Source organism: Hyaena hyaena, unplaced genomic scaffold (assembly GCF_003009895.1).
Source record: "Hyaena hyaena isolate Hyena2069 unplaced genomic scaffold, ASM300989v1 scaffold_85, whole genome shotgun sequence".
Taxonomy (NCBI): domain Eukaryota; kingdom Metazoa; phylum Chordata; class Mammalia; order Carnivora; family Hyaenidae; genus Hyaena; species Hyaena hyaena.
Genome location: NW_024080717.1, coordinates 1,403,558 through 1,421,673, shown reverse-complemented (window position 1 = coordinate 1,421,673; position 18,116 = coordinate 1,403,558). Strand labels below are relative to the sequence as shown.

At 47.5% G+C, this 18,116-nt stretch overlaps 1 protein-coding gene across 2 annotated transcripts; it reads left to right on the top strand.

Annotated features, from left to right (window-relative positions):
* Window positions 1–2,882: 2,882 nt before the first annotated feature.
* MSL3 (MSL complex subunit 3) lies at window positions 2,883–17,772 on the top strand. 2 transcript variants are annotated; one of them, XM_039234252.1, is made up of 13 exons: window positions 2,883–3,033; window positions 4,333–4,415; window positions 4,824–4,919; window positions 5,259–5,353; window positions 5,870–5,955; window positions 6,545–6,667; window positions 7,608–7,768; window positions 8,545–8,703; window positions 10,500–10,762; window positions 11,430–11,539; window positions 15,198–15,297; window positions 15,716–15,800; window positions 16,972–17,772. In XM_039234252.1, the coding sequence occupies exons 1-13, from the start codon at window positions 2,932–2,934 to the stop codon at window positions 17,069–17,071; spliced, it is 1,563 nt and encodes a 520-aa protein (XP_039090183.1). In that variant the 5' UTR covers window positions 2,883–2,931; the 3' UTR covers window positions 17,072–17,772. The 2 variants fall into 2 exon arrangements, with proteins under 2 accessions (XP_039090183.1, XP_039090182.1); XM_039234251.1 differs by having other exon boundaries at window positions 5,256–5,353.
* Window positions 17,773–18,116: the final 344 nt, after the last annotated feature.

Sequence of the window (18,116 nt, the reverse complement as noted above, 5' to 3'; positions counted from 1 at the left end):
AAGGGCTAAGAATTCTAATCAATATAATTAGTAATTACAACTACTTGGGAATAATAATGGTGCAAGGAAACTACTGGGTCTATCTGTAACCGGAACTGGATCCTGACTTGAGATATTTGTTGAATGGGGCCTCCTGGCTAGCTCAGCAGGCAGGGCATGTGACTGGATCTCAAGGTTGTGAGTTCAAGCCCCGCCCCCACCCCGGGCATAGAGACTACTTAAAGAAATATATTCGTTGAATGAATGAATTAGGTCAAGGAGAAATTGCCAAAAAGAGCCTACTATTAATGGCAAGCATTTACCCAAAACCTATTATGTGCTAGTCTCTACACAAACGCATGTACACTGAGATTTATTCCTGAAACAACCCGATGAGGTAGGAGCCACTATAACCTTTAAATGTAAGAAAGCTGTATCTCACAAAAACTAATCACTTGTCTTAGGTCACAAACTAGAAGTGACAAGTATGGCACTAGATCACAGAGCCCACCAGGTTCTTTACATTCAAGAGAGAAGGGGGGGGGGGGCGCCTGGGTGGCTCAGTCGGTTAAGCATCTGACTTCAGCTCAGGTCATGATCTCACAGTTTGTGGGTTCGAGCCCCACATCAGGCTCTGTGCTGATGGCTCAGAGCCTGTTTCAGATTCCGTGTCTCCCTCTCTCTCTCTGCCCCTTCCCCACTCATTCTCTGTCTCTCAAAACTGAATAAATGCTAAAAAATAAAAAAATAAAAAAAAAGAGGGAAAAGGATGCTCCACCCACATTAAAGATGGAGGGCTCTTTAGCGGTTCCTAATCTAGAGAAGGCCTGCAAAGGGGACTGTCATTGGTGGGATTTGTAGACTTTTAGGATCCTGGAAACTTCTACATTCTTGGGACTGTTTAAGGGGAACAGGGGAGAAGGTGTGGCTCAAGGACATAAGAAGGGATGGAAATGGAGAGAAAGGAAAGCATCTAAAGTCTTGCCCTGCAAGGTTAGAATCCAGAGAGGAGATCTCCATTCTCCAAGAAAAAAATTTTTCTACAGCTAATAATCAGTTGTGGTTTAGCCACAGCCATTACTTGTGCCCTAGAGCTTCCCCTGTCATTTACGGGGAACATCACCATCAAAGGCTCATTCCTAATAAACCAAAACCTGAAGAAGAATCACAGCTCCAGTTCTGGCTTCACCCCTATATTATCATTATAGACATAGGTCACTCTCTGTCCATCTTCCCCCAACCTGTCCCTCTCATGGCCCTTATTCTGGCCAAAGGATCTACTGCTTATCCAACTCGTTAGGCCAGAAAATCTGGGCCTTTCTCAAGATTTCTCCTTCTCTCTCCCCCATCACATCCAATGGGTCGCTTGAGTTTTGGGGATTCTATTTCATAAGTCTGTAATCTTTTTTTTTTTTTTTTTTTTTTNGGAGAGAGAGAGAGAGACAGCATGAGCAGGGGAGGGCCAGAGAGAGAGGGAGTCACAGACTGAAACAGGCTCCAGGCTCTGAGCTGGCAGTCAGCACAGAGCCCGACGCGGGGCTCGAACCCACGAACCGCGAGATCGTGACCTAAGCGAAAGTCGGACGCTCAACCGACTAAGCCACCCAGGCGCCCCCATAAGTCTGTAATCTATTTATTTGTTAAACACGTGCTGCGCGCCAGAAATAATGCAGTGATGAACTGGATGAGATTCACCCAGTTCCCCGCAGCTCTGCCCTCCCAGGTTCAAGGAGCTGGGCACCTTATAGACGGTATGTTGCAAACGAACAGCCCACTGTACTAATACGGTAAATGCAAGAAACGGATAAGTAGAGGGCTGGGAGGGGGGATGTAATTCACCTGGGGAAACCCGAGAATTGTTCTCTGGACAGTACTCAAGCTGAGACGGAAGGACGTCTACCAGTCTACCAGGAAACCCAGCGAAGGGGAGAGCAAGTGCAATTTCGGGAAACGAGAACAGAGCCCAGAGAGTGGAGAACCGGCAGTTCACCACATCAGAGCCTCGAAGCTGGTCTCTAGGCCGCTCTTAACCCAGTAACTACACTACCCAAACACTTGCCGTCCCTCAAAGAAAGCCAAAAACCCAGCACCGTCCTTCCTGTGTCTGGAGGTTTGCCCTTCAAGAGTGTCCGAGCGCTTGCCATTTGTTCCCCAGAGATGTCCTGAGCACCCCCTCGGTGCAGGTACCTCCCAGGACCAGCCTCACAGCACTTTCCTCCTTTTCGGGAGTATTCGGTGTATCGCACCAGACCTTGAGTGCTGGGGGCTGAAAGCCCACGATGGAAGCGGAGACTTAAGATGTTAACGGCCACGTTAAGGACCCATCGGCCTCACCGCCCACTGCTCACCGGTTGTCACTGGAGAGCTCCAGGCCTGCCACAAGCTTGTCCCAGCCCAGCTATGCCCCAGTGCTTTCTTCACTCCCCCCACACCGCCCGCCTTTGCCCATCTACACTCGACCCCGGCCAGACATCGTTGCCGCGTAGCCACACTCGGCGGCGCGCAGCGCTGCTAAGATGGCCCGCGCGGCGCGGCCAGTGGCTGCTGGAGGGCAGCGGCCGGCGGAGCTGCCCGCCGCCAGCGCCCACCCCAGACTCCCCTGGGCGCCTCCCACCCCCGGGCCAGCCACCTTTCCCACGGGGGCGGGAGGGGCCGTTCCGCCGAAAGACCACCGCCAAGGGCGGCGATCCCCGCCGCAGCCTTCAGCGGGCCCGGCGGGGACTCGCGGAGACGCGCTCCGGCGGGAGCGCGCGCGCCCGGAGCCTCCGAGGTCCGGCCGCGGCGCGGGGCGGGCCGAGGCGGGACTGAGGGCGGGGCGGCCGCAGCCTCCGCCATTCCCCGCTCCCTCCCCTCACCCCCGCCGCGGCGCGCCACCTCCCCGCCCCCACCCCCCTCCCCCCACCGCGCGCGCTCCGCCCGCCCCGGAGCCTCGCCCTCCGCCACGATGAGCAAATGAGCGCGAGCGAGGGCATGAAATTTAAATTCCACTCAGGGGAGAAAGTGCTGTGCTTCGAGCCTGACCCCACCAAGGCGCGAGTGCTGTACGATGCCAAGGTGCCGCCGCGGAGGGACAGGGAGGAGGCGCGGGCCGGGGACCCCGGGGCGGGTGGCGGATGCGGATGCGGGTGCGGACGGCGGCGCGGTACAGGGGAAGTGGCGGGGCCCGGCGTTCCATGCCGGCTGCTCCTCGGCTTGCGCGGCGCTGTGCGTGCAGCAGGGGGCGCTCGCGGGACGCTGCGCGGGGGAGTCGGGGCCACGGCGCTTCCGCTTCCGCCGGCGCGCGGCTGCGCACGCGCCGTCGGAAACGAAACCTCGCGCGTGCAGTGTCGCGAGGCCGGGGCCGCGACGTCGGTTTGCGCACGCGACGCCAGCGAGGGCTGCGCGTCGAGGAGGCAGCTTGCCGGCGGCCTCTACGTTCGTGTTAACGCCCACCGTTCTGCGCGGTGCATCGTTGCGTGGGCTCCCGTGCGGCACCCTGACTGACTGAGCCAGGTCCTAACTGTAGCGCCAGAGCCTTGCCGTCGACTAGCGACGTCATTGCTCGGGAGCATCAATCGTGTCTGGTCCCGATATCTCCCGTAGGCCGCGACCCCCCCACCCGAGGGCAGTGTTGACCCGGAGCTTTCGTCCCTTAGCGTCTTGCAGCATTTAGGTTTTCGATCCCTGACTCGCGCCCCGTGCCATCTAAGTTTCGGGGGCAGGGGGACGGTGAGGGAGGGGGTGAGCCATAACTGCAGCGCCTGCGGTTTGGATGACGAGTGGGAGTGGGCCCGGTAGGCCGGGTGCGTCTGGGTGACGCCGGCCTTAGGGGCATTTCCGAGGCCTCTGGGCTTAGTGAGTTCTGTTTTCGGGCTCCTCCCCGCAGCCTCCGGCTGTTTGCTAGCCCCCCTCTTTGAGTCTCCCCTGGGGTGACACGCCCCATCATTTGCCCCAGGTGTTCCCTCCGGGGACTGCGCTCGGGAGGGAGGGCATAATCCTGCCGTCCTGGCCCTGGACGCAGCGAAGCTGGGGAGACTACAACTCCCAGAGGTCTCGGGGCTGCGGCTCTCGTGTCTGGCCTGGACCCTTGTGTTAGTGACAAATCGGTCGGCCAATGGCTTCAGAAACTGAACTCAGTGTCGATATCCGAGGCCAATCGCTGGGCGGTTGGAGGGATGTTTCCTATTTTGAGGCATCCACTCAGGGAAAAAAAATGGAATTGAAAGGGAAAATGTTTCAACCCAGCTTTCAGTCTAAAAAAGGAGAGAATGCGTTCTTTTCTTTTAAAAAGAGATCTGTGATCCAGTTTTCTCTGCTTTAGCTTGCACTATTCTGTGTGTTCTGTCATTTGTGGACAATATTTCCTGGTTTCAGATTGTCGATGTTATTGTTGGGAAAGACGAAAAAGGCAGAAAGATCCCAGAATATCTGATCCATTTTAATGGTTGGAACAGAAGGTGAGTGTACTTGTTAAACGGGATTGAAAATTGATCATCTTTGCAGCACAGGAACATTGCAAGCTTAAGTTTTAGAAACACTTGTAGAGAAGCTTCACTTCCTGTTTCTGCCTTTTTTTTTTTTTTTTTTTAATCAAACCCTGCCTATTCTGAAGAAGGATTGCTTTCAAGTCAATTGTATTTGGATTCTGGAAACCCTAGTTGTTTCTGTGTTTGAATGAGTTCCTTTTTCAGTTTATTTGCATCTTTTTTTGTGTGATTTTAAAATATTTAGTGTTCGAAAACTTCAGTACTTCTGGGACACTTGTGTTTCTGTGAGGAGCCTTTAGAATTTGTTTCAAACTAAACTAAAATACTGAATATTATATCCTCTTTTCTCTTTTTTTTTTCGTTTGTTTGTTTGATTAGCTGGGATAGATGGGCAGCTGAAGATCATGTCCTTCGTGACACCGATGAAAATCGGAGATTACAGCGTAAATTGGCAAGGAAAGCTGTAGCTCGCCTGTAAGAATACAAACGTCATGAAATAAACGTTATTCACTGTGTTTTCTCTTAGCGTTTCGAGTTTTTTAAATATAAAAGTAAAAATACGATGAACTTGGCTTGTTAAATAAACGTATACGTTTTAAGCGTGTTAGTGGGGAATTGCTATCGTGGTCTAAATGCCGTGTTTTCCGAGAGGTTACTGTGGAATCTTCCAAAGTGGCGATGAACATTTATGTTCTAGGATTTAATGATTTTTGGGTCCCTAAGAATCACTGCTGTCATGTCTTGTTTGTACCCCAAGACCCATGTCAGTGAGCACCAGCCGTTATGTGAGCAGTGTTTGTTTTCTTTCAGAAGAAGCACAGGAAGAAAGAGACGCTGCAGGCTGCCTGGTGTTGACTCTGTCTTAAAAAGCCTCCCTGTTGAAGAAAAAGATGAAAATGATGAAAACTGTGAGTGGCTCGACTTTGTTTTTCCCTGGCTAAAAGAACTTGTACCTCGTCGTTTTGTACCGCAGGACTGAGGAGGAGGATTCACTGCAGTTACAGACAGGGAACCATTTCAAGCTCATTAAGTGTAAGGTCTCCCCTTTTGTTTTTGACAATTCGAGTAGCAGTGAGTCCTGCTCCTGACCACTGCCTGTTCGGCCAGTGTCTTTCTCTGTACTGACCCCTCATGTTTCCTCCCTGCCACTTCCTGGGCCTTGACCCCAGTTACCAAACACTTTCAGATCATGAACTTGTGTGGGTTTTGCCTTCACTGAAATTACTCTTCTATTATTTCTCGAAGTGAATTTCTGTTCCGAAAGACCCACTATTTGTGGATCTTTTATATTCAGCCTTTAAAATACACGCAGGATACAGTTAATTATTGCCAGGGGCGGGACACGCGCCACCGTAACGAATTATAAGCGTAAAGGTTACGGAAGCATATGTGCCGGTTTGCCTGATGTTTTCTGTTTTACCTAGCAATAAGCAGCGCCTCTGACGACAGTAGTGAAGAAAAGGATGAAGAAATAAGTGAAGAAAGTGATATTGAAGAAAAGACGGAAGTGGTATAAAGTTTTTATTGTAAAATCTCTGTCTTAGGTATATATTTAGTGGTAAAATTGTGTGACAACATTCTCCAGTTGTGGATCATTTTTCCAAAAATGCATTTGTTTAACCAGGTATGATAGAATTGTACTTGATCTTTAAGGGGAAATAACCTTTATTTGTATTTGTAGTCACCATATGAACCTCTTGGTGGCTCTTTTTACCCATAAAGTGTTTTCAGGAATCATGGTTACCTCTTCCTTTCCAATGAAATCATGAACTTTAGTTTTATAACGGTGATGAGTTTTTAAATGCCGTGTATCAGAGTTCGGCATCTTCTGCCTGCCTTCAAAGTTAACATCCATCTCACTGCCAGCATTGAAAGGGGGGAAGCAAAATAAGCATTTGCAATGTGCTTAGTGCCCTAAACCCGTTAACCTTTGGCCTCTCATGCGCCTTTCTCTAGGCCACATGGCATCATTACTGGTAATTACTGGTATGAATGTTGAGGATTAACTGGGTTTGTTTCATAGGAGGCTCTCACGTGTTGGTCTTTGGATATAGACCCTTGTGTTTTAAGTAGTCAAAGATGCAATTGTGATATTGCAGAAGGAAGAACCAGAGCCGCACACAAAAAGGGAAATGGAAGAAAGAACAATAACCATCGAAATCCCTGAAGTTCTGAAGAAAAAGCTGGAGGATGATTGTTACTATATCAACAGGAGGAAACGGGTATGGGGGGGGTGTCAGGGCACAGAAAATGTGGGTGTGTGATAGAGCTTTTGTTTAGCTATATGTTGCAATCGCGGACTCAAATAATTAAGAACATCGTGAGAATGAAATTCATATTTTAAGTTTTGTGCTGAGTCGGGTTCTGAAGTTCTCTGACAGTGGCCCTCTGTCACTGATTGAATTAAGGCAGGCAGTCTCTCCCAGCCCTGGTTGTCCATTAGAATCATCTAGGGAGCTTTGCCAAACGCCTTATACCTGGGCTTCGTTCAAGAGGTTAAGGGGCGCCTGGGTGGCTTAGTCGGTTAAGCGTCCGACTTTCGCTTAGGTCATGATCTCACGGTTCGTGGGTTCGGGCCCCGCGTCGGGCTCTGTGCTGACTGCCAGCTCAGAGCCTGGAGCCTGTTTCAGTCTGTGACTCCCTCTCTCTCTGACCCTCCCCTGCTCACGCTGTCTCTCTCTCTCTCTCCCCTAGAAATAAATAAAACATTAAAAAAAATAAATAAATAAAACACTAAAAAAAAAAGAGGTTAAGACATAATTGATCTGTCGTGGAGGCTGGCTGCAACCGTAGTCTCCCCACATGGCTCTCATTGATCACTAAGATGTGAATCGCTGCTTTTATTTTAAAAATTTACACTGTAATCTTCATTGGGATATGATTAGTTGAAGCAATCAAAGAGCCTCAAAGTATATTTAAAAGATTCTCGAACAGAATTGGCTTTACTTTTTAAAGATTTCATGCTTAAGTGATCTCTGCACCCAACGTGGGGAGTGAACTCACACCCTGAGAGCAAGAGTCGAATGCTCTACTGACTGAGCCATCCAGGCGCCCCGAGAATTGGCTTCAGTTTTGAGTTTAAAAATTTATATAGACGAGCACTGTTTCTTGGAATTTACACAATGAGATGCGTGCATCAGATGTGTGTGTTTTCATTAACAGTTAGTGAAGCTTCCGTGCCAGACCAACATCATAACTATTTTGGAATCCTACGTGAAGCATTTTGCTATTAATGCAGCCTTTTCAGCCACTGAGAGGCCTCGTCACCATCATGCTATGCCACATGCCAACATGAACGTGCACTATATTCCAGCAGAAAAGAAGTGAGTAGTGGGGAGCATGGGATTGTGGTTCAGTGGCTCACTCTCTCTCTGTGTATTAGAGAAGTGACTTCCATTTAGAATAGGTGACACTCTCCTTTTCTGTAATTTGGAATTCATTTTATATATCAATTAATAAATAACTGATAATTCATTTAGTGACAGATTTAATATCAAAATATCGTCCCTTTTCAAAATGCTCAGTAACTTGTTTAGGTGTCTGGTGCAGATATATTGAGCGTATGCACTGGCTCAGCACCCAAGACCAGGTTTTATCAGTGATCCAATATAGGTAGATAACTCTTCTTCCTTGAGAAGCCCCAGAATGGGTGAATAAGATTTTATCACAGCTTATTTGCAAACAGGTTTTTCTTCCAGTCGGGATAATCATGTTCATGGCCTGCGTTCTGCACGTGGCCCAGCTTGATTAGAGACCGACAGAGTGTTCAACTTGTAACAGGTGTTAGGAATAGTGCACCGGGTAATTGGGTTCTGTCCACCGTCTGCACCGCAGGCTGCTTGGGCCCCTCGTGTGACACCAAGCATACTCACTTGTGTTCAGTGCGATAAGTTAAAATTGCCAGTGTACTTTTTTCATTTTATATTACAGATCTGTGTTTCCATTTAATTTTCTGTTGACAACATCTGTAAACTTACTCCTTGTATGTAAAGGGGGGATATGTAGCGTTTAGCTTTAAAACACTGCTTTATTAAAACTGCAACTTCATTTTGTTATTTTGGAAAGTATATACTGCATCTCTAATCTCTTACTCCCCTAGCGTTGACCTTTGTAAGGAGATGGTGGATGGATTAAGAATAACATTTGATTACACGCTCCCACTGGTTTTGCTCTATCCATATGAACAAGTTCAGTATAAAAAGGTTACTTCATCCAAGTTTTTTCTTCCAATTAAGGAAAGTGCCACAAACACTAACAGGTAAGTTAGCCTGCAATTTGTCTGATCTCAGCATCTGATGCTCTGGGGCCAACAGGCTCAGAAGAGGAGATTGAAAGGTGTTTTGTCCTGGGTAAGCTAAGTTGCTCACTTACCAAGAGAAGAGTCCAGTGTGAGAACTTGGTTAGATTTTGAGCAGTTAACCCGTCTTCCCAAAGACAGGTGAGTGAAGATACAGGCTGAGGAGGGCGGAAGATGTGGGTTTGAATTTAGCTCCTTTACTTACTGGTTGTGTGACTTGTGGAGATGCCTTCTGGGTCTCTTCCTTCTGCCTCTGTTCAATGGAAAGAGCAGCTGCCTCCTTGGGTAGTTATTATTAAATGAGAAAGTTCTCAAAGGGCTGGTCCCCTTTTGCTCGCAGTAGTAGAGTTGAGTTCCTTCCCTGCTCTGCCGTGTCACTCCTTTCCTCAGTCCCCAAGCATGCCCAAATCTCTGTCGTTTGCTTGAGGGAGGAGGGGCGGAAGTCCCCAACCTGAAGTCTGCACCTTCGCTGCATAAGCTACTTCCCGCTCTTCCTGTGCCTCTTTTCCTGGGGCAGCAGCCCGTTTTCAGATTCCCACTCCTCCATCCGCACTTGCCTCCTTCCTGTCTGCCGGTCTCCCCTGCCCCTGTTCACTTTGCTCCCCGGGAGAGGGTGCTGGCAGCTGCCCGCTCACCAGATGCCACGCTCTGCTTTGGCCCCCTTGCCCCTCCGTCCCCTTCTCCCTTCCCTTCGTGGCTCCTCGATCCTGCTTTTCTGCCTGCCTCCAGATCATCTCTTCTCAGCCTACCCGCCTGCCTCTGCCGTGGGCTTCACCCTGCGTGAGAGGCCTGTGCAGCTACATGGGGACCTGTGTTGCTGTCCCCATGCCCTGCTCCACACCTCAAGGCTGCCAGTGTCCAGGGTGCCCTCTGTTCCACAAAGCTTGGTGGGTGCTTGTGGCTTTTCTTTCTAGTCTTGCAGTAGTTACAGTGTGATGATACGGTACGGTGTTCCTACTCTTTTTAAAACAAAACGTATTGAAGTACGGCGGCCCCACTGACGTACAGCACAGTGATTAGACCCTTCTGTACATTATGCTGTGTTGCATAGTATTCTTACTCTCTTGACCAGGGTTTCTCAACCTTGGCCCTATTGATATTTTGATCCAGATCGTTCTTTGTGGTGGGGCTTTCTCGTGAACTGTGGGATGTTGAGCAGCCCTTGCCTCTATCCACTAGATGCCAGTAGCGCTCTGCCGGTGGCGACAGCCGAAACAGCACCATCTCCAGATAGTGCCAGTGTCCCCTGGCAGGGCAAGACGCCGTCTAGCTGAGAACCATTGGTATAAGAGACAAAAGGGGCATCTGTCTTTAATGCCAGCATGCCTTGCAGAGTTATCAAGAGGATGTAAATGATTTAATACATCGGGTTACTTCTGTTTTAAAAAATTTTAATGTTTATTTATTTTGAGAGAGGGGGAGAGACAGAGCACGAGCAGGGGAGGGACAGAGAGAGAGGGAGACACAGAATCTGAAGCAGCTCCGGGCTCCGAGCTGTCAGCATAGAGCCCAATGTGGGGCTCAAACCCACGAAGCATGAGATCATGACCTGAGCCGAAGTCAGACGCTTAACTAACTGAGCCACCCAGGCTCTCCAATATGTCTGACGGTTACTGCTTAAGAAAGTAAAAGGTCACGAGCCTCCTGGAGCAGAGGCAAGAGTGTTTCCAATGTGAAGAAAGACATTCAAGACCCGCCCCGGCTTTTGCAGAGGTTCTGTGTGCCAGAGGTGTGCCATGCTCTCTCTTCTTTTGCAGGAACCAGGAGGAGCTCTCTCCGAGCCCGCCTTTGCTGAATCCATCCACACCGCAGTCCACGGAGAGTCAGCCCACGTCAGGTGAACCGGCCACCCCCAAGAGGCGCAAGGCCGAGCCGGAAGCCTTGCAGTCTCTGAGGCGGTCGACGCGCCACTCTGCCAACTGTGACAGGCTGTCTGAGAGTAGCGCGTCGCCTCAACCCAAGCGCCGGCAGCAGGACACGTCAGCCAGCATGCCTAAGCTCTTCCTGCACCTGGAGAAGAGTAGGTCGATTCCCAGGCATGGGGCAGCCCTTCACTTTGTGCTCGGCCCATGCCGGCTGCTGCTGTCCCGAACGGGAGCTGGCCGGCCGGCGGGTTGGCGGTGAGGGGAGTGGGGGCGAGCGCACAGTCCCAGCCAGGTTTGTCCACTCGGCTGTGGGAGCTCCGCTCAGAAGCTGGGCTTTGACCGAGGCTCCTGAGGCATCGTGCCTGTGGCTAGGAGAGAGAGAAGTCCTTCCCGCCCGGTCTGGGCTCTGCATTTGGAGGCTTGGCACCTGCTGGTGTAGCCCTGTCTCATGGGTCTGGTAGCGGTAGCTCCCCGTTGCCTCCCCCCACTAATCCATCAGGCTAGGTGACTGCTGATTACTTCCAGTCTGGGTAGATGTGCCTCTTCTAGGCGTCAATTCCTGTCAATGCAGTTAACACAGTAAGTGGCCTTTTGTCTGTGGCTTCTTTCACTCACCGTAGTGTTTCCAAGGTTCCTCATGTTGTGGTATCTATCAGTACTTGATTTTTTCCCCCAAATAATCCAGGCACTGGCTCTTATGGTAGGAAAGTCTTACTGTTAAAGATGAATAACTTCTCTGCTGTTTGTAGTGGTCTTCCGGCAGTCTTTGGTTCGGTTTCTGTGTGGTTTACAAGTGAATAATTAACACCTTTCCTTTCGAAGAGACACCTGTGCACAGCAGATCCTCCTCGCCCGTTCCTCTGACCCCGAGCAAGGAAGGGAGTGCGGTGTTTGCTGGCTTCGAAGGCAGGAGAACTAATGAAATAAATGAGGTAAGGCGTTCGTGACGCTGGTCGTCCTTCCGTGGCTGCTTGAGTCCTGTGCGAGGAAGACAGCTTTCCTTAGAGACACTGTGTCACTCTTGCTGTGGGTATTAACACAGTGCTGCAGGTGATGATGTTGAATATTGGTTTTGGTTTCTAAAATGAGAAGATCGTTAGGATTCCAGCCCAGTGGTTATGGTCATCTCTCAAGTAAGCATGACTACTGAGATAGGAGGACTTTCACTTTATGAAACAAGCATCGGCACACTTATTCCGTAAAAGGCCAGAGAGTAAATATATTAGGCTTTGTGGGCCGCACAGTCTCCTTCAAGACTACCCGGTTCCAAAAGCATCCGTAGACACTGTGTAAATGAATGAGCATGCTGCGTTCCAAAAAAACTTTATTTACGGACACTGAAATTTGAATATCAGATCATTTTCCTATTATGAAACATGGTTATTCTTTTCGTGTTTTTCCAATCATTTAAAAATATAAAATCTGCTCTTAGTAGTAATATTAATAGCCATCCCTTTGAGGGCATATGCTATATGTCAGCATCGTGCCAGGCACTTGACCTAAATCACCTCTGATTTTCTAGAACAGACTTGCCACCAGGTTTTTATTTTACAAATGGGGAAACTTTTCACTTAAAAATTCTGTTTTTTTAAGATTGGTTAACTGATGTGTATGTAGTGAGTCTCTCAGGAGTTCAGGACATGCCTTAGTCTACTGGGATATTTTGTGACTCTCACTTCAGGAGGATCTCCTTGTTCTGTGCACAGGCTTTACTAAGCAGGGAGAACATCTAGTGATGAGGGTTGGCAAAGTTTTTCTGTGAAGGTCAGATTGTAAATAATTTTAGGGTCGTGTGCCATACAGTCTCTTTCGAGGTTAGCCAGCTCTGCTGTCGTGTGAGAGGGCTTCGGACCACTCACAGGTGAAAGGGTTCGGCTGTGTGTCCCCACGGTTCGTTCATACACACCAGCAATTGAATTCCATGTGATTTCCACACCATGAAATATTATTCGTGTGATTGTATTGACCATTGAAAAATATAACAACCATGTTTAGCACCAGGGCGTTGGGCTGGATTTGCCACAGGGCCTTAGTTGGCTGGCCCTTGATAGACAAGCTAGAAAACTTAATTTGTTTTACAATGACGTTGAGGGAAGATTAGGAAATTCTTGGGAGGAGCAGTCCCTAACGTCCTGCTTCTCAGCCAGAGCCTGCAGGTGTTATTAAGGGGAGTCCTGTTTCTTTGAAAAGGCACGGGACTATTCCCAGCAGGTGAGCAGTGCGAGGCCCCCATCTAGTGGCCGTGGGTCCAGCTGCAGGCGCTGCTAGAGCAGGATTTCCAGTCAGTGGTTGGACTACGGTGCGACGGCTCTCAGCAGTGACTCGTGAGACCTTAGTGAATTCCCACCTTCGTAAGGGGCTCTGTCTCAGCGTGTTTTAACGAAAGCCCTGCGTCCAAATCACCTGAGCCTCTCTGCCACTGCTGCTCGCTGACCTGCCCCGCCCCGGGGGAGGGTCTGGGTGCACACTTTGCTCATCTGTACTCACAGTTGGTTCTCTATACGCCCCTGCTGAGACTCCCTCTGCTAGAACCCTGTTCTCCTCCATGAACTTTACCTTCAGTTAATAGAAGGGGATACGCCGCGTTGACGGGTGCAGGTGTGTGAGTGAGGCAGGCTGCCCGCTAACTAGCGAATGGCCTGCTTTCATACACACGTGTGTGTCACGGTTCCGGTGATTGCAGATTCCTCCACATTAACTTCAAGTGTCACTGTCAGGACGCTTCCCGAGTTTCGGTTGTGTGCATCACAGGTTGAGGTGCGGGGCGTGGAATGATGATGTGGAAACCACATCGCCGCCCTCGGTGATCTGCACCACAGATGGGTGGGGCGGGTGAGGCCAAAGCCGAAGCTGGGACCTTAGCATGGAGCCTGCAGGGGCGTGGGGCGATTCGTGAGCTTCTCCAGTTTCATCGTGCTAAATGGAGTACCCCAGCCTTTCTGGGGTGGTTCTGGCATCTTCTGCTTTGTCTTGTAGATTTCCTTTGGCCCTGCTATTTCCAGAGTAAACTTGACAGATCCCAAAAGACAAAGCAGCAACTCGGTAGCATAGTTCTATAATTTCCAACAGTATTTCTACAGAATCTCATCAGAGAGCTTTCATTTGTTTTTTTGTTTTTTTAAATGTTAGTTTTTGAGAGAGGGAGAGGGAGAGAGAGGATCTGAAGCAGGCTCTGCTGACAGCAGAGAGCCCGACGCGGGGCTTGAACGCACAAACCGTGAGCTCATGACCTGCGCCAAAGTCGGACGCTCAACCAACTGAGCCTCCCGGGCGCCCCTCGTTAGAGGGCTTTTCGATACAACTCTGACTGTCATAAAAGCCTGATATCCATCCACAGTTCTGATATTCAGAAAGAAGGTAAAGAAATGAATTACCAGGGTTGAAGTCTATTTTCACTTGATTCGGTGGGTCAGATTAGTTTCTGATTAGTTTCCTAATAATATATTAGGAAATTAGAAAATTTTAAAACATGTTTGGGTTACTTTTTACCGTATCATTCTCTAATATAGCAGGATTTTCAGTAAAGGAAAAGGAATGAAGTGACCAAATAGTTATAGCTAATTTATAGGTAGTAGCTGCTGAGAATTAGGAAATCAAATATTTAATATAATTTTAAGGCTCCCCTCCTACACACACACTTTATTTTCATAAGCTTGTATTCGTTCTGGCATAGAGCCATATTTTTTCCTCTACATGCAATTTATTCTTTTTTTTATTTTTTTTATTTTTTTATTTTTTTATTTATTTCTAGGAGAGAGAGAGAGACAGCGTGAGCAGGGGAGGGTCAGAGAGAGAGGGAGTCACAGACTGAAACAGGCTCCAGGCTCCGAGCTGGCAGTCAGCACAGAGCCCGACGCGGGGCTCGAACCCACGAACCGTGAGATCGTGACCTAAGCGAAAGTCGGACGCTTAACCGACTAAGCCACCCAGGCGCCCCTACATGCAATTTATTCTTGACTTTCTAGGTGATTAGAAGTATCCCCATGTTGCCAAGGAAGGTGGATCCTCATGTGATTGATTTAAAAGGCAAAAGTATTTTGAAAATGGTACGATAGGAAACTATAAGATCCATGCTGACATCTAATCTCTATGGGAAGCACTTACCTTTATCCTCCCAAACTCCCTAAATCATAATTCCACCAGTAAGAAATGAACATTTAACATTTTGGTATATACTTCTTGGTGGTTTTTCTGTATTTACATATCCTACACATTAATATTGTGTATTTTTTGCAAGCGTTCTATCGAACTTTGTTATTTTGTACTTTTTGGTTTTCTGTGACATAAAGCATTATACTCTTCTATATGCTGAGAGCATGCCCTTTAAGGGCTTCGTGGGAAAGTTAGAGCGGTGGCTTTCAAACTTCTGCATTAGTGTGTTGTTCCTATTGACTCCCATTTTCTGGTCCAGCTGTGAAGCAACTCGTGAGGCGGCACCACAGGGACAGGAAGCTTGGGAGTGAGAGTGTGACACTGTGTGCGAGACTGAGAACCTCACAGCATGTGTATTTCCGCCGCGCTTCCAGATTTTGAGATCTCTTGGTGACAGTGTTCATAGACAATAATTCATGCAATTCATGCTTTTCTCAGGTCCTCTCCTGGAAACTTGTACCGGATAGTTACCCCCCAAGTGACCAGCCGCCTCCACCCTCTTACATTTATGGGGCACAACACTTGCTACGATTGTTTGGTAAGATATCCTAGTCCATGCTTTCTTCTTCCTTTTTTTTTTTTCCCCCCCACTTTGGGGTTTTTTTGTTAGGTTTATTTATTTTTTCAAATAATCAGACTCATGACCCCAAGATCAAGAGTCACACTGCTCCAGCTGAGCCAGCCAGGCCCCCCTCCTCCACTTTGGTTTTAACGCCCTTGTTGATTTATGTATCGCTTGTGGTAATTTTGAGGGTCTAAGAAAAATCACAGAAAAATGACCTTTTTAAAAAAGGCACTGAATGAACCTTAAATTTCATAAAAATGGTGTTTGTACCATTTGTGCCTCTACCCTGTGTTCAGTAAGACTTTTTGGTTTTATCTGATAATGTAGATGTGTCCTATTCATTGCCAGAGTCTGCTGATTGTAAAGGGTTTGGGTTTTGTTTTTAATACAGTGAAACTTCCAGAAATCCTTGGAAAGATGTCCTTTTCTGAGAAGAATCTGAAGGCTTTACTGAAGCACTTTGATCTCTTTCTTAGGTATTTTTATTTCTTATCTCTTTTATTAATTTATCTTTTATATATCTTTTCTGAACTTCTGCCTATCAGACATGGGAGCTAGCTGTGTGGTATTTTTAATAGTAGCAGTATTACCTAGGTATGGTTGGTTCTAACTGTAATCGTAACATCGGGGTGTTGGCCTTTTTTTTCTGTAATTTATCTGTTTTCTGAGTCCAGGATATTCATTGTATTGAGGTAACATTTTTGTCTCACTAGAAGAATCCATTTGGGTAACTATGTGAATAGAAAGTTAAATTTTTACAGTAGAAGTGGTTAAGATTGATAGTAATTTAGTTTTACATTTTCTGTTTAGAAGTACCTTAAGTATTAGACTTTTTTGTTGTATGTCTGTGATCCTAAATATTAGCATCTACAGGTTGGATTTTTGTGTTTAATTTTTTTTAAGTTTGTTTATTTTTTTAAAAATACTTTTTAATGTTTTTGTAATTTATTTTTGAGAGAGAGAGGGAGACCGTGTGAGCAGGGGAGGGTCAGAGAGGGAGGGAGACACAGAATCTGAAGACAGGCTCCAGGCTCTGAGCTAGCTATCAGCGCAGAGCCTGACACAGGGCTCGAACCCAAGAACTATGAGATCATGACCTGAGCCGAAGTCAGACGCTTCACCGACTGAGCCACCCAGGCACCCCTAAGTTTGTTTATTTTCGAAAGAGTGCACATAAGAGAGAATCCCAAGCAGGCTCCATGCGGTCAGTGCAGAGCTCAACACGGGGCTTGACCTCACGAACTAGAGATCATGACCTGAGCCCAAAACAAGAGTCAGGTGCTCTACTGACTGAGCCACCCCGGTGCCCCTATCATTTGTTTTTGTGCCATGAAAATGTAGAAGTAGTCAGAGCCCTTTTTTGGAGGAAGCGTTTGTATACTGAAGCCTGCCACCTAGTGGAGTTTAGGTTCTATTTCTGTTCGCACACTTGATAGTGGAAGGATTCTGATGAAATGGCAATTACTATAGAAGCTAGATATGTGCAATGAAAGTAATCAGTATATAGAAATCAAAATTATATTCGTTTTTTTTCTTTGGAATACCAAAAAGGGGTGAAGTGTTATAGTGGTGGCAAGTGAAAATCTTATTTGCTGCTTTTTCATCCTCACTGTAATGATCATCAGGGCCATTTTTTTCTTTTTCCAGGTTTTTGGCAGAATACCACGATGACTTCTTCCCGGAGTCTGCCTATGTCGCTGCCTGTGAGGCACACTATAGCACCAAGAACCCTAGGGCGATTTATTGAAGTTTTGATGGTTCCGGGAAAACATCTCGTGTCTAGCTTTATGCTCTAGGTTCGCAGTGAAGGTCTAGGGAGTTGGTGGACCTTCTTTCCAGGGCTGACACAACAGCCACCCTGGGGCCGCTGGCAGAGGTGGGCCCGTTTGTTTGAGTTGCTTACATACTGTAGTTATTTCTGTTAAGGTTTACTTTCTGGGTGCTGAACGGCCTCCAACATCTGACCCTTGCCACTGCATGTCGCCTGTGACAGCGGTTAAAGAACAGCTGTGTTCACAGTGAAACATTAATGGAAGTATGTGTAGGCTATTTTAGTAGATGTTGGAATTATTTGTTAGCAATGACCACGTTTTTTAATTATTCATTAGCATTAAGCAAAATGTTTTCCAAACTGTTTTCATTCTTTTGATGAGGCTCAACAACTCTGTCCAACAGATTTTAGTTTTGCTTGGAAATCACAAAGTAGTCCCAAAATGTTTTAGAGGGAATTGGTATCGATGGCAAAAGAAAATTTAGAGCCACACATTTCCTTGTTACAGTTCCTTTCCTCCAAAACCTTATTTTTGGTGATCTAAATAAAGTGTTGCCTCTCTTGTTTGAGATTTTACAGCTATACTTTGTTGTGTAATGTTATGGTTCCCTTTCTGGAAAACCTTATTTTTGGTGATCTAAATAAAGTGTTGCCCATCTTGTTGCAAAGAAGCAAGAGTTTTCACTCTGGTCTTGGCCTCTTTTTTTGTTACAGAGGAACAGTGAGGTAATCTCTTGACTAATAACTTTTTGTTTTACGTCCGTGCCTTTTGTGTTAAGGCCTTTCGTTTTCTGTCCCTCTTTGATTTTGCCCCACTTGGTGGCCTGACCAGAAGGTGGCTACTGGGAGTTGGCGTAGCTTTTTGCTCTCTTGTTGCTGCCCTCTGGGCTGGGCCGGGCCAACACATCTGTCCTCCTCTGTCATTACCAGCTGATGGTCTCTGAGTCACCCTCGTGATCCTCGTCAGCGTCTCCTGTGTGCCTCCCTCTCCCCCAGGATGCTTCCCAAAGTTGTAACTCAA